Source organism: Hydractinia symbiolongicarpus, chromosome 9, assembly GCF_029227915.1.
Source record: "Hydractinia symbiolongicarpus strain clone_291-10 chromosome 9, HSymV2.1, whole genome shotgun sequence".
Taxonomy (NCBI): Eukaryota; Metazoa; Cnidaria; class Hydrozoa; order Anthoathecata; family Hydractiniidae; genus Hydractinia; species Hydractinia symbiolongicarpus.
The window spans coordinates 4,642,557-4,658,993 of record NC_079883.1 but is presented as its reverse complement, the minus strand read 5'-3'; the positions used below and the strand labels follow the sequence as shown (position 1 = coordinate 4,658,993).

General features: G+C 31.5%; 2 protein-coding genes across 3 annotated transcripts; both read right to left on the bottom strand.

Annotated features, from left to right (window-relative positions):
• Positions 1-511: 511 nt before the first annotated feature.
• LOC130656368 (probable RNA-binding protein EIF1AD) lies at positions 512-2,896 on the bottom strand. Its single transcript, XM_057459205.1, has 6 exons — positions 2,610-2,896; positions 2,402-2,510; positions 1,976-2,084; positions 1,584-1,634; positions 1,410-1,466; positions 512-977 (listed from the first exon to the last, which is right to left on the bottom strand). The coding sequence occupies exons 1-6, from the start codon at positions 2,694-2,696 to the stop codon at positions 716-718; spliced, it is 675 nt and encodes a 224-aa protein (XP_057315188.1). The 5' UTR covers positions 2,697-2,896; the 3' UTR covers positions 512-715.
• A 181-nt stretch (positions 2,897-3,077) lies between these two features.
• LOC130656366 (uncharacterized) lies at positions 3,078-14,808 on the bottom strand. 2 transcript variants are annotated; one of them, XM_057459202.1, is made up of 25 exons: positions 14,685-14,808; positions 14,533-14,592; positions 14,272-14,412; positions 13,277-13,467; positions 13,065-13,183; positions 11,885-12,166; positions 11,064-11,155; positions 10,382-10,494; positions 8,610-8,711; positions 8,086-8,237; positions 7,975-8,012; positions 7,722-7,832; positions 7,502-7,542; positions 7,302-7,396; positions 6,612-7,141; positions 6,330-6,390; positions 6,192-6,256; positions 5,822-5,892; positions 5,327-5,392; positions 4,996-5,092; positions 4,849-4,891; positions 4,658-4,737; positions 4,105-4,182; positions 3,894-3,971; positions 3,078-3,724 (listed from the first exon to the last, which is right to left on the bottom strand). In XM_057459202.1, exons 1-25 carry the CDS (start codon positions 14,757-14,759, stop codon positions 3,617-3,619), a joined length of 2,889 nt encoding a protein of 962 aa, XP_057315185.1. In that variant the 5' UTR covers positions 14,760-14,808; the 3' UTR covers positions 3,078-3,616. The 2 variants fall into 2 exon arrangements, with proteins under 2 accessions (XP_057315185.1, XP_057315186.1); XM_057459203.1 differs by having other exon boundaries at positions 6,618-7,141.
• Between the last annotated feature and the right edge of the window lie 1,629 nt (positions 14,809-16,437).

Below are 16,437 nucleotides of genomic sequence, written 5' to 3'. Positions count from 1 at the left end.
CGATAGAGGTACACTGGTTTGCATTGCGGTGTTGGGAAACTGCATTTTTCAATTTTGCAGTGTTTTTACTCTTGCTCCACATCCTCAAAGGCATTCAAGTTAAACTTTAATTTATTTATGTATGAAGAACACTACACTAGAAAAAATCATCTAGCATCCTACACAAAGTGCCATTCAACAGTCCTGCCAGTACATTTATCTCATACTTCAAAACAGTTCTCAAGAATGACTTAATCCTTGCTGATATTACCTGAAAGTATGTACTGTCACTACAACAAACAACGTATCTGCAACAGATTACATTTCCACATATTAAAAGAACTGCGATCATTAAAGAGAAAGAAAACCACATAGATTGATAATTTTCCACCTATACATTCAAGAGCCGTGCTAAATAAACACCAGGATCATATTATGGAAAAGGACAAGAGTCACAATCGATATTTTCTGTGCTGTCAAAAATACTTAGAAGGCAATTGGTGAAGAAAAAAGTGATGAAATACAAAACAAAGAATTTGAGTATAAATATATTTGTAAAAAATAATTTCAATATAATGACAAAAATGCTACAAATACAACACAGACTAGCATTGCTTGCTTTTTTTTGTCGTACTCGTTTATGTTTTATGAATTATACAATTAAGACAGTAAAAGTAATCGTGGTCGAAGCAACCACAGTAAACATTGTTCCAGTCTAGAATTTTATTTATCTGTATCAAAGTTTAAGCTGCTGGAAACCTTTATCTAGGCTTGTGTATCCCTCGCCGTTATTTTTTGCGTCCTCGCTCTCTTCCTTTTCTTCTTCTTCTAATTCTTCTTCGTCCTCATCTGAAGTTTCTTTCTCCTCGCTACTGTCATCATCTTCATAATAATACGTAGGGCGATGATTCGGATTTTCAAACAGATCGTCATCATCGTCACTGGAAACATCGTCGTCGTAATCGACATCAGCGTTGTCGTTATTGGTGTCGTGTTCACTTAAAATAAGGTAGACCAATTTATTTATCCGCACTGAAGAATCCTTCATTAGTCGTAAAGTTAAAAATTTTTCTACTTAATATTATGTTGGCCTTAGCAACAGGTTTGTAAATAAAAGTAACCAACCGCTCGTCACTTCCCTTCTCTTCCATTCTGTGAGCACAACGCCGTGTTCCTCCTACGTAGGAACACACCATAGAGCTCTTAACTCAACCCCCGTTGGTGTCTTATGCTTTCCGTGGCCAGTAAAGCCTATTTAAGTTTCTTCAAGTCAATCATTTGAGGTGCTTAAATGATATTGTTGTTGCTTGTGTTATTCCCACGACTAACTATTTTTTTTCTCTCACAAGCTAGTGACGTATATCAATCAGGATTGGAAGTGAAAGTTAAGACTAGCGTTAAAAGAAAATAGTAAAAACAACTGAACATACACTGGGTGTGGTTTACTTGGTTCTTCAGTTTTGGTGTTGCCATTAATATCTTCTGGGCTAAATGCGAACAAGAAGAGTTTAGATCAAGGTAAAATAAACACAGTGAAAATTGCTGTTATTGCGAATTTGTGGTATACAAACTGAAAGAAGTTGCAACCTATTCATTAATCATACCTGGATTGAGCAGGATTAGTGTTTTTTACTTCATCATTAAAACCTTGTGGCCTAAAAGTAACGTGAACGGATACGCTTTTTATCTTTGACAACGTGATTTCAACATCAATAATAACGCCATTCCATTCAAAAGCTTGCCGGCTTTTTGCCAAAAAACTAAACGCTTAAACAATGGTAGATTTATATTTAATCCTAGCTTTCGAAAACATGCAAATCAACATTCAACTACAAACAAGAAAAATATTGTTCAGTCATTGACTTTTCGACATTTAAAAAATGAGGGAGCTCATTATTTAGTGGACGATAAAATGCGAAAAGAAAATATCATTTAATTAAGTAATTCCACAGTCATCTTTATCTTCATGCAACGTTTATTTATACGTCTAACTTACCACAGTTTTTCAAATTTCAAATATTTTATTTGTTTGGCATAAAGAATGTAGACAATCTCTCCTCTCACTTTAACTCCTTCTTCTATGGGTGTCACAACAACAAAATCTCCTAAAATTTAAAACACACATGTTAGTTCCCATACTTCCCTTTACTCGCAATTTTGTGTGGTTGAATTTAAACAAACAAACAAACAAACAAACAAACAAACAAACAAACAAACAAACAAACAAACAAACAAACAAACAAACAAACAAACAAACAAACAAACAAACAAACAAACGTTTATGCTAGGGTTCTTTATTAAAAGATCATGGTAAATTAAATAAGTATGTAATGAACAAGGACCAAATACAGGGTCTACCTTTGTGTGTATAAAGGGCTCTACTGTCACTTGTAAACAAACAAAAACTTAATGTGTCTTTTACCTCGCTTAACCCAAACATTTTTTCTAAATTTTGTTGGCATACTAGCTAAAAATTGTCTACCAATCGAGTCTTGTACTTCGTGCAGGTTGTTTCCACGACCTCCAACAATCTGATGAAAAAAATAGGGATAAAAATAGCAGTTATTTGACTTGGTTAATCATGTCAAAACCAAAATTAAAAACTGTAGTATCAAAATACACAATTTTACCTTGACAATCTCTTCCCCATCTTCTGGGACATAATAATCTTCAAGAATTTCTTTCGTAACGTGTTTTCGTTTGGTTGCTTTCGACATGGTAAATCAGGGTGGTGTTGCTACACCGTTATTGGGTTGCCATGTTGAAAACTTAAAGCTCCATGATTGAAAGAAAGAACATACCATTTAAAAAAGAGAAACACTTGAAATGACAACAAAAACAGTAAAACCACCAATGTAGGAAAAAGTTGACATATTTTGTTAATTCCTAAAAAAGAAGCAGCAGATTATTAATTACAGATTTTCATCACCCAATTAGTATTGTACATTCTTTGTTGAGTTACCGTTTAGTGGACGTTTAGTGGAAGTGAGTGACACATAACACTGCTGCAAAAAATTCATTCATCTAGCAACCAACAAAAATATCTCAAGAAGAAACACCAACACTTAAGTAAAGAGACAACAATATACACAACAATACTAGGTTAATTTCATAATTTTAAGATAAAATTTCGTTTTATAAAACACTATAAATTCTTCTTGGAAAGTGAAAAGCTATACCAGCACCGCAGTCACGATATTAGTAGAGTATTTTAAACCAAAAGCTGAAGAAGCCTATTCATTTATATGCTTTAGTAATCTGTTTCTATATATATTACAATTTTATTTTGTTATCTTTCTTTTGTTGGATCTCTCGAAAAACAACAACAACAACAACAAAAATCAATAAGCAAATCATGACTACGGTCCTGTATTCGTAAAAAATTACTCAGTCATACACATTTATAGTCTCTTTCTAACAGTCTTCCAGCATTTTGTCCGAATAAATCATTGAAAAAAAAACGATTTAAAATATATAAACAAGTTTTATAAATTAATTTATATAAAATTATTTTCTAAGAGATACAATAATAAATTTCATCCATCATGCATTGCGCTACGTACTAAGATTTGACAGAATATTGAAGGAAAAATGTGAATGGATAATACCATTCAGTTGGTTGAGGATAGTATATTTTTTACATTTCAGCAGATTCTAAATAATCGCGTAAGTAAGACAAAGCTAGCGGCTGACGTTTGGCGATAAAATTGATCAGTCGTGCAGGTAGTCGACCACCAAAATCGACCTGAAATAATAAAAATAAATAATTTGCCACCTGTTAATGAAGAATACAAATATATATACTAAAATTGACCAACTATATCGATTAAGCGAAAAAAACCTATACATATTTATCCACTGGTGACCGTATTTCCAACAAAATACTGACCATGAACCTCTGATCAAACGCATACCTGTGAAATATATGTCACTCGTGAGCATGATTTTCCATTCAAATAAATTGGTTCAACTATCCAACCGCTGGAGATAACCTATAACGACAGTAATAATGTAAAAAAATATGAAAAAAAACAAGTTTTATTAATTTGATTATTTTTTTTATTGCAGCTTTCGGCCATAACCGCGATATCAGCAGTAAGAAAGAGAATGAGAATGAGGACATACCTTTCCACGCACACAGTCTCTGACAGGTGGACATTCAGGAATGTCAACTGATACAGCACCCAAAACATAACGTTGTTGCTGTGATAAGAAATATAAGTATGATGGTTTCGAATCATTTAAACTGTGAGTTTTCAAAAACGACCTGGATTAGTTTAATTTTGTATGATGGACTGATGACCAACCCTTAAACCTCAAAATACGCCAATTGGCATCACAGCTCGGCTAAAACATTGAAATGCCATCAATAAGCTATAACTCGTGATGCCCACATGAAAGAGAATAAAATTTCTCTTCCTCAGTTTTCAACTTTGTCACCATTGCAACCAAAAGTGGGTTCAATGACGAAAGATTGTCAAAACATTATGGGTTTTAGCATCAACATGATAGATAGGTAAATTGAGTAATAACTAATTGGGTAATAACAAATTTATAACCAAAACACGGCAAAAAAAAGTTCTAACTTATATTGTTTACTTTAGATCAAAGTAAAACAACGTTTACGCAAACAGCATGTTTTCTGCTTGTAAAAACAACAGTAATTTCAAACACAAACCTCGACACGCTCCACGGTTAGCACGCAAAAATCTCTCGCCTGTTTTACAAAGCAAGCGTGTGTTTCATGTCGCATATGCACTAAAATGTTGAAAATATAAATCCATATTTTCAACATGTTGACTACCTCTTCCAAAAAAAGAAATACAACGAGCTTATTGTGTGTGAAAAAAAACGGACAAATCTCTATACCTATTCTATGTCTTTCACTGATTTCTTTAATAACAGTATTGCGCTAAGGGGAAGAAATATATAATATATATATAAAAAAAAAAAAATGGGACAAGTCATGCTTAACATATTTTTTTTTTGAAAAAAAGATGCAATTCATTTACTAACCTTTAGCATGTTATCATAAATAAATCGAGTTGTAGGATTTCGAATGGCCTCCCATACCGTGACAGGAAGAACGTTGATGATACCTCGACCAAGAAAACTAGGTTAATATAGAAGTAATATGGGTAAATATAAAAGTAAAAAATATTAAAACGCAACAACCCACTAAATGTGCAGTGCTTATAACTTTACTACAAAATCTTGCACATGTGACAGTCAATTTGATTAAAAAAAACTAATTTTAATTACATTACACTGGATAATATATGATCAAAATATAAACAATAACCCATTAAGATATTTTTTGAAAGCAATATTCAATCTGTTTACATACCTGTGATATTTCTGGTTAGAATGTATCTTGCGCATAATCAAAACATCTTTAGTTGTTCCTTGATAACTAAACAGAACTAAATAACTTATTACCAGATAATAGCTTAAACGCATCACACATTGTGTGTTGTTACGAGCCACCCAGGGTCTAGGCTCCAAATTGGGTAAAAAATTAAGCAACCTTCACGCCTCAAATCTAACCTCTTAAACATTTTTTCTTACTTAAGCAGCCTTTCCACTAGACTGAGTCAAATAACTCTAAAGGTGATTATAGCCTGCTTGAAAGAAAATTTTTGTACGTGTTGAGTTCAATACTGATGAATGCTATGCAAAGGGTCATGCCACAACCTTGTGTTGTGTCAGTAAAAAGTTCTCAAGTAACCAGCTAAGCAAATCGAGAGCCAAAAAAGACCCTCCATTCATAGCAACGAAAGGCTTGTCTCCCGAAAACGGGTTTGAGCATATAAAGGAGGGATAGTTTATTATTAGCACTTACACCCAGGTATCGTTTGGTGAGTTGGTGATGTCAACCACGGTGGATGGTTGAATGTATCTGGTGGCTAAAAACTGAAATAAAATGATATGACTGACATGGGAAAGAAAATAAGTTGAAATTTATATAATTTTGCCGTGGCGAATACGACACATGGAACAATTAATAATTCTAGTAAAATCTCGTCAGGTGAAAGATCTTAACAATAGTAAATAATTGACGTAAAAAATTTTGCTCCACTTTTCATTGTGCGTATTGCGCAGACATTTTAAAATTTGGTGTTGCAAAGTCTTGCTGAATAGAGAAATTGACTAAAGGAAAAACAACTCCTCGCCAGCCAAATATAAACAGATGGGTTGAAAATTTTTTAAACCTCTTCTTCCAGGGATGCAGCTGTTTGATTACCCAGGGTAACGAAATCAATTTGTCCAGTTTCATCTAAATTAGCAGACAACAAATCAGTAGTAATTACGTTATAAAAGAGTGTAAAAACGGAGCAAAATATGTTTACCTCTTGGAAGATCAAGTTCTTGCTCAGAAACTGATATCTGCGGTTGTAGATCTTCAGTAAACTACATGAAAACAGATTCGTTTTACTGAGTGAAAGCTATTACATTACAAGTTTACTTTTCTTTGAGGTTTAATAAACCTTAGTTGATGTCATTATTCAAGGATATTTTATTTTTTTATTCTTATTCCTATATTATAGTTTCCAGGAATAGAACTTATTTTGGTTAAATTTATTCAAAGTTCGTCAGTTTATAACATAATATCTTGCAGTAGTACTAGCTACCTCTACCTGTGACAGATCACCAATACTTTCAGTATCATTTATTAAACTGTCTTCATCAGTTATACGAGGTGGCAGCACCAACTCTTCATTTACTGGCGAGTAATAATTTTCTTTTATGTTAAATCCACTAGATGTAAGGACATGCGAATCGTCTTCACCTATATCTGTTGTGTTTATTTCATTAGGGTCAGTTTGAGTATCAGAAACATCTGTTGCATTTTCACTTTTCTCTTCTTTTAATAATATGTCATTGTCGCCATCTTTTTCAAGTTGATTTTTAACAGGTAGTTCAGGACTGCCATCTGTTTCTGAGTTGTTTTCATCCTTGAAAATAGCCGTGGCAGTGTTCACCATGGGCACTGCAATTTTTTCAATAATACTTGGAGCACTATGTAATTTTTCTAACCAATTAGATTTACTTTCTTCAGGGTCTTGTATTTCATATCTTCGTTCAACATGTTTTCTTATGCTTGCAGCAAAGAGAGGTTGCTCAGCACTAACACGATTTATTATCCTCTGTGGAATGGAACCTGAGATAAAAAAGTCAAATATAAATCATTACATAAATTATTATCCCCTGCAGGAGGGAAACTGAAACAAAGGATATTCAAACATAAATCATAAGGTAAAACATAAATAAAAAAAATGTAGGTTAAATATTTAAAAAAAGAATTCTTCTTCCTTCCATACCATGTAGGTCAGCTCTCGTAACATAGGTCAGTCTATTTCTAGGTGGATCAGATGATATGACTTCAACCATGAAACCGCCTATGAGAACTTCACCTCTAAGATATAAGTAGTAAAACTCTGAGAAAAAAAATAGTAAATAAACCATTGTTTCAAAATGTTGTTGCAAAAGCATAAAATTGTAATTTTTTTTGTACACATACCTCACTTTATTTTTTATAGGTGGACACTCTGCATGAGTCACCTAAAAATTTTAAAAAAATGTCCACTTTATAGGAGAATTTCATTCTGTGTTAAGATCACATGACAATTTATTTAGCCAATACACTGACAAGCTCAATGCCTGGTTACATTTTATTTTACAGGTCTGTTTTGAAGTTGCCTATCATTTTGATCAATAGTTTTAATCTAAGCTTTACTTACAGCTTTCACCATGATGCCATATAAGTTATCTTTTATGTGACGAAAAGCTGATATGGAGCAGAAGTCACGTCCAGTTGTGGGCCACACATTTTGATATTGCAAATGGACTATCTAAAAATTTTTTTTATCTGTACAGAATGTACTTAAATAAGCCCTCTTTTCCCTGAAGAAGCCAAATCCCATAAACTTTGTTTTATTTTAATTCTGCATGTGCAATATTTTTAGTGAGAGAAAGGAAGAAAAAGATTATTACTTTTGTCAGTCCATCTCCAATAAGTTCAACATCCTCTCCTGCAAAAAGTAAAGAATGAGCGTCATATCAGGCAATGTTTTGATAATTCATTGGGAAAGACAAAACACAAACCTTGATCAAACAGGTTATCGTATTCCTTCTTAAACTCAAGATCTAGTATGTAGTTGAATAAATATTCTAATGGAACTTTTATTTCTGTTGTTCCTTTGTAGCAACTCGATGCAGACAGCTCATCGGGATCCTTGCGATAGATTTGCACATCACTATAAAAATCATACAAAATTTTACCTTATATTTCATTAGTTTTCTTGTCAATTTTTGTAAAAAAAAACACCTGTATATATAATAGGATTGAGAATTTAGAGAAAAAAACTATTTTTTAGGTTATTGGAATATATCAAACATGATGTGCTAACAACATCTATAACATCCAGTAGAAGTTATTCTGTTATTACAATGCAAATAAATTGCTCAGCAAGGAAGTTTCTAGAAGTGCCAGTTAAGCACATAGAACTCAATGCTGCAGAACGCAAGGAAGTGTTAAAAACTGTTGTTCCAACACAATCAGTTTGTTTCTTTTTTATAGCAGGTTGATCAAATTTTCATCAGAAGGCATAGCAAAATACTTAACTTACTCTTTCAATCCCACATAAGCCCATCCAGGAGTGTTTTCATCAGCTTCGTGAGCTGATATAAGCATGCCATAACCTTCGTCTAACACATCTTTATACTTTAATCTAAAAAATAATAGTAAAATTACAATGCATTGTGGGTTTATTAGAATGTGCTTAATTTGTACCTGAATTTAACTTATTTCCCTATCCCAACAACTTTTTTCATGCATACAATCTTTCCAATAACAAATCTGTGCTTGTTTTGTCATCTTGTCTTTACCATTTTAATAATAAGCAGGTAATGGTCACATGGCATTACCTGATTTTCCGGTATATAACCTGCGGGTTATAAGTTCATTTTTACGACTTCCACCGTTGGTGCGGGTTATAATGTGGTGTGGGTAATGTGATAAGTTTTATATTTTCTGTCATTTATTGTGAAATTTAAAGTTTATGCATTTAATGAAGAAAATAGTACCAACGGGATAAAATGCTTACATTAATATAACTCCGTGCATGATCCTATATCTACATAATCTTACTTCAATTACGTGATTTATTTTTTTCACACAGTGAAATTGCTTTAACTTTCTATTGCTTGCCAGTGCTAATATTACGAGCTCTCTCTGAAACACAATTCTGGAGATCATTTTTCTTTTGTGTTGAATATAATTCTAATCTATTTATATCTTTGCAATCACATTCAGCACATTGAAATGATTGCTTCTGGTAATAGAGCAATATAGCAGGTATCACTTTTAGGTTAAATTGACAGGTACTTCACAACCTAGTGCCCAGGACTTAATTATTAATTCCTGTTAAAAATATTGAAAAATATTAAAATTAAAGCAAAGATAAAAATTTTCTTTTATCTTCATTACCTTCGAGCAACAGGGGTCCAATAAAAATATCAAAAATAAATATAAAATACAATTAATAAGACACACGCAACTATCTCCTCCTCATTGCCACCATTCATTTTATCATGCACACTGTGACTGCTTAGATATAAATAGATAACAAAATTCTATAAACATTAGAAAAGAACGTTCTGTACATTGCTGTTACAGACAATCCATGATAATTATTATGTTGTTTATTTTTATGCCAAAAAAACTTAAATATACATAAAAAACAGAGATTTTATTTTAGGTTTATAACCTGATAGAATGGGTTTTTTGGTTTTTGTTTATTTGTCGATCTTCTGCTGTCAAATTAATTTTAATTCATTATTATTTCGGCAATCGGAGACAAGGAAGTTAAGACTGAGAGGGTTGCTAGTTCATACACTCGGTTCTCGTGTTTGGTGTTCACGAGTTTAAGCATCCCCCACTTGTCTCCATCATGAAAAAACAGAACACACGCACATTTTTATAAAATGATTAGGGTAAGTAAAAATACGCTAAATTTTTTTCTTAACACGATGCAGGTTATGCAAAGGTGCGGATAAGTAAAACATATCTATTGAAATTTTATGTGGGTTATATGAAGGTCTGGGCTATCTGATAGAATCAGTTTATAACTCACTTAAAAAGCTGAGCTGTGGGTTATACGATGTGCGGGTTATATACCGGAAAATACGGTAATGATTACTTAGTTCCTTAATATAGTGGCAACTTTAAATACAGCTTGTTTATAACGACACTTAGTTTTTGCAAACGAATTAAAAAGATCTAAAGACAGAATTAATGATAAAAAACATGGACATAAAATGTTATCTATAATAATGTGCATAATTTTTTTAAAAAACTTCGAAAAATTTTATGTTCTTAAGTTTTTTCTGGAAAACTTACAGTTTTTTATTGACTTCGTCATTAGGTACAGCAGCTTCTTCATTGTTAGGCAAATCATCTTTTATTGGTAGAGTTTTTGAAATAAGAGCTTCTTCACCAACAGCATTAGAAGGCTAATAACAACACAATGTTAATTATGGCATGTTCACAATATCTCAACTTTCAAAATACACATCAAAACTCAACATCAACACATTTGACATAAAAAGAATGTTAATGAAATAATTTATTAACATTAATTTGTAAAAATTTATAGGATCTATGCGTACAATTTTTTCAGGCGAATTAAGTAAATTTTTAATTTTAACTATCAAAATATAATTGCCTTTTCATTTTTATTTCAACTTTTATGGATAATAATAAACCACTGGACACAGTCTTTACCCTCATATATAAAATATGGATTTTTGGATTATTTTTCTCTGTGAGGTTAGATTCATTTATGAATAAATATAATAACTACATCAATGTTTGATATAGTTTTTTTTAGTGTATTGTCTAACAATCATGCTGTTGGAAACTTGGGGTTATGTACTGTTAAATTTTTTGACATGTATGGCGAAAATAAATGAATAAATTACACTCTACTATTTATTTGTATAAACACTGTTTTAATATTGTTCCTATCTTTGTGAGTTTTTTATACATGGAATAAAAACAATAACTTAATAAATAATGTTACCGTTGAATTTGCCTCTACTGTTGATTTGCTTGGTATACATTCTGTACTGGCAATCCTCTTAATCACAGCAGGCTCTTCAATATAACCAACAGCTACATAAAAATCAATACACAAAAGCCCTCAAAAACACAATAATAATTTTCTTTTACCATAACAAGGATATTATGGCCCACATCATGTAAGCAAGTAAAAATGAAGGTTAGTAGTAATAAATATTTTTCTAATACTCCAGGTTGTCTAAATCAATCAAGCCGACCAGACACTATTCCTTCTATCAATTTAGATGGCTCAGATTACCTTTCCTCAAATTATTCCTCAAACTTAGTTCGCCTAATGTCAGTTATTTCTAATAAATACATATTATCAGGTGGCCATATTAGAAACAAAAAAGATGTAACAACACAAACTGTTTTAACTGCTAGTTTCATCATATCTCATAACCCTTAGTTAGGATCCAAAGAGAAGATGAAGAAGAAGACTATGCCCTCCCTTTTTAGTGTCCGTTTAAGACCATGTAAGTTACCTATTGAATGAAAAAAATTCTCAATTAATTTCAACCACAACTTATTTTTATCACACAATAGATTATACTTTTTAGTCAATTTAGTTGAATTGAATTAAGAAAAAAAAATAAGGCATATCTTTTTCTTTCTAAAGAAAATTGTTGATAAAGTGGTTAAAGCCGGAGTTGAACTTCTGTAATCTACCAATGTGTGCAACATTGGAAACTTGAGTGGGAAAAAGTGGGATTCAAATCTATCTAAACTTTACACTTCTTTGTTTTATTGATACTTTTTGTTGATGCATCAAAAACAATTTACCTTCATTCCGTAATATGGATGCATTCTTAGGCTTTGGTTTGATAACTGGGGAAGCCTGATTTACACTTGCTTTTATTGGTTTTGGTGATGGTGTTCGTGATTTTATTTCCTTTTTTTGCTTACTCTCCTTTCCATCATGCTTCTTTTTCTTCGGTAATAACTTACTTAAGTACAGTGAATCCATGTGTTCCCTTGTTAGTACAAGACAGGATGAAAGCATGTGAGAAATTCTTGCAAAATGAACAGATGATGGAAATGAACCAAGAATATACAACATTGAACCTGAAATACAAAAGATGTAAAAACTTGTTTTTATTAATGAAAACATGTAAATATCACAAATTATATGAATTTCATTTATTTATAAGTCAATAGGAAAAAACCTTTTTCTTGCAAAATGTTCCAAGTTCAGTTGTTTACAAAATAACAAGGTAAGAACATCAAAGTTTAAATCACAGCTACAAAAATTTACTGTTGTGTAAGCAAAGTGAAAAAAGTACCTAATAAAGTGAAAAATGAAGCATGTAAAAAATAATCTTTGTTAATAGAAAATGCAGTTATTTTAAAAAAAAATTGGGTTGCAGAATAAGGAATTTCAAATGAACAAAAAAATTAAAATATTACTTAGTGATTTTACATAATAAAAATAATGTTTGACATTCAGTGTGCAGTGGGTGTCTCTATTTTTTTTCTTCTTAGACATTTTTAGGAAATTTATTTAGTTGAATTCATTGGAAAATTGCTAATAATAGGGAATTCCACTTTTGTAAAATAATTTGCAAAAATTATGTGTTTAGTATGACCAAGTTTTTGAGCTTTTGTTGACATAAAAAAATTGGTTTTTATGACGTTATAGAAATTTTAATGGTACTTATCTAAACTACAGCAATACAAATTTCCAATGTCGTTTATAACAAATAAGGTCTTAAATATCACTGTATTTTATTAAAAATCCGAAAATGTGATTATTGCAAAACAATTAAACACACAGTTACTGAATCTTATGACTAAGAGTCGTGTCAGGAAAATTTGGTCATTATGAACTTCAACCAAAATTCAGCAACCTGAATACTGTTAATCTTAAGAGTACCAATAGAAACTAAAGAGGCTATACTGGGAAAATAATCGCAATAAATAAGGTCCAAGTCAAAATTGGTACTTAAAATCCATGCAAACTTACCATTGCCATCATTCAAGTCTTGTAAAACAAAGATAATCCAATAACCATACTGCTCTGATAATAACATACTTGTGGGACACAGATACAACCAAGACATTGTTGGCCCATTAAACCAAAATCTACAAAATAACAGTGAGCCTTTACTAACATAATCTAGAGATTGCTAAAGGAAAAACCAAATGATTTTAACTATCTCTGTAGAAGGAACTTACCGTTCTAAGTTGAAACTAATATGAGACAAATGACAAGTTACAATACTTGTCAAACTTAAACTTGTGTTTACATTCGATAACGAAACAACATCTCGATTCCCAGTAGTACTACTTTCTTCAATTTCTAACGCTGGATACTCAGGAAATAAAGCAGAAAAAGTCTTTATGTTAATTAATTCTTGCAGAACGCTCTGAAACAGAAAGGAAGGTATATGTTAGTAATTTTGTTTTACAGGCAGCAAGGGAAGTTTGTTGGGTTGATCAGTCAGCGAAATAAAAATAATGATAAATTATTGAATCGGTGAATGAATCAGTCATTTATTTCTGAGAAACACTCAAAATAACCAATTGTTAAGGTGAATAGCTGAAAATACTTGCAAAAAGACTTGTTTTTAAAAGTTATGCAAAAGTTATTCTCATCTTCAATGGAACCAAGGTGTAAAATAATGTTGGACTTATATTATAGAGCTTAAATAGTTGGCTAACAAATTTTTTCAAAAGCTCTTTTCCTTCTCAAGATATTCACATTTAAAGAATTTCAGATTTAATTATGTTGTATAAATTATGATGTCATATTAAAGTACTAACAAATTTTAACATTTTCTTTAATTAGTAATTTTGGACCTGTTAAGGTATTTATTTATATTTAAGGGATGTTCATTTAAACTTTATCAATGCATAGAAATTAAAAGTTGAATTAATTAAAATAATTTTTTTTGCCAAAGTGATACTAGTTCGCTCGTCCCAGGCCTCTTAATTTTTTACTTTTGCTTTAAGATGAGAATAACTTTTGCATAACGTTTCAAAACAAGTCGTCTTTTTGCAAGTACATGGTCAATCAGGCCTGTAGAGTTATTTATTTTAATAATTCCAGGTTGCACATTTCAGGTTGCCTTTGCCAAACCTATAAACACCTTACTGATGTTTTTTTCTTATAAAAATCTTTTTAAAAACTACACACCAAAAAGGATTTTAGTATATCATAAGGAACTTACTGATGATTTTTCTTGCAAAAGAGCTCGACAAGCAACAATGCTGTAAGGAGCAAAGGTAAACGTTCCTTTATACCGCCAAATTGGAACACCATTGCAAACTGTAAAAATGTCCCAACCAATTTCACCTGACGGTGGGATGATCTATAAACATATAAAAAAAAGAAATTATTATTGCTAAAGTTTGAAGCACGCTAAATTACTAAAAATATAGCTGTGTTTAAGTATTTTATTTTTATAAATGCCATAACGTTAAAAACCTACTTTTTTCAAAATATTAACATCTGGTATTCTTGTATTCTTTTTATATAGCTTTGAATATATCTAAATTAAAAAAATCAGTAAACTTTGAAACAAACTTCAATTAAAAATCATAGAAATTTGTATCAGGTTTTAAACATTTATAAAGTGTTTACCTTTCTAATTTTTATTAACAACCAAAACAATGCGATGCACACAACAGCCAAAGCAAAATTAAGGTAAGTGAACATTTTGAAATTGTGATCAAATAATTGTATCTCTTGTGTTGTATATAGACATCTAAAATAGAAAAAAAGCAATCTATATGACTCCTTATGACAAACCCGTCTTGGCTACTAGATACATCCTGCCTACCTCCAATTGTGTATCCATAACTTATCGTTTAAGATAATTATACCCTTAGTCTGGCAATGGTAATGCTAAAACATAATTAGTCCAAGATCTGCATATATAATTGAGCATAAACTTTCATGTATCCTCATTTTTTTATTTTGAGAATAAACATAGAATAAAAAAATCATAGGTATGCTTCTCTCATACCTGGTCCTGTTACAGCTAATTTGGGTTTTTGCATATTTGGGATTAAGAAAAAATATGCCTAAATATAAAAATACTAGTTGGGAAAATAGATATAGTTCGAAAGATCTTGAAAATGTGAAAAAAAGTGATATAGAGAATATGGCATATAAATCAAGCTATAAGTAGTTACAGTGTTAAAACAGATTTTAAAGGGTAGAAATTGAAAAATACTTGTATTTACCTCCCTGAGAGTAATAAATAAGTTGGTTTTTTTTTAATATCACTATATATTGTATAATTGTAATAATCACAATACAATTACATACAACTGCATGGCCTTACACAATAAAATAATCTTTGGTGGCCTAAAAGTATAGCCATACTGATGTAATATTTTGTTGATAGTATGGAAACATGATAACATGTGCTTCCTGGTACAGTTTTTCCTCTTAGTCCTGATTGTAACCTTGACCATAGGATATATATCGGTCTTAGTGAATATAATAGAAACTGCTTTAAAAGCAATCCTTCTCTATCCTTAGAAATGGCTACGATCCTTCTAAATATAATCTATATTAAACTGTCAATATAAAAAATATCCCCTTAACACAAACGTCTTGATTTTTTTTTTCAATTTATGTTATTTTTATTTGCAAACGTCTTTAGAGACATGCAGAGACAGGGGTAGTTTACATTCAACAATGCATTAAGGGTTGGACTCTCAGAGTCAGAATCTGTGACAGGCTTGTTTTTGATTTCAAGTGTGTATAGTTGGTAAAACAAAATATCTTTGGTATCACCTTTCAGCAATTCAATTACTTTTTTACTGTTCATTATGTTGCCAAAACTCGATGTTTACAGTAAGAGATTATTTTTACTAACAGTTAATACGGCACTAAAGAATTGCAAATATAGAATAGGCAAGTGAAGATAATATTGCAGTGAAGGCTCCTGAAATGAAATGACAATCACAGGCTAAGTAATAAAAAATCAATCTAACAAAAAACTTAAGTGCAAAATTTCCCCGTGCTCTCACCCCAAAATCTTCTCACAAAAAGAAATTTAAACAGATTATGTACGATGGCCCCTATGGCTCACTTCTCTTCTAAATCAAAAACACTTCTCTTCTATATAACGAAACACTTCTCTTCTGTATTTTGACACTTCCCTGCAGTATTTTGACACTTCTCTTCTGCACTTAACACTTCTCTGCATGTGGCTCTTTACAACTTGAATTCTAAAATCTGGTCCGCAATTTTACATCATTGGTCCCTAGTTTTAACCTTTAGTGAGGTTTATTACACAGGACCAGTCCCCTCGCCATGTGTCATTTTTTTCAACCGTCGTCAAGCAAGCATGAGCATGAAGTCTGTGGTACGTGAAATTGTT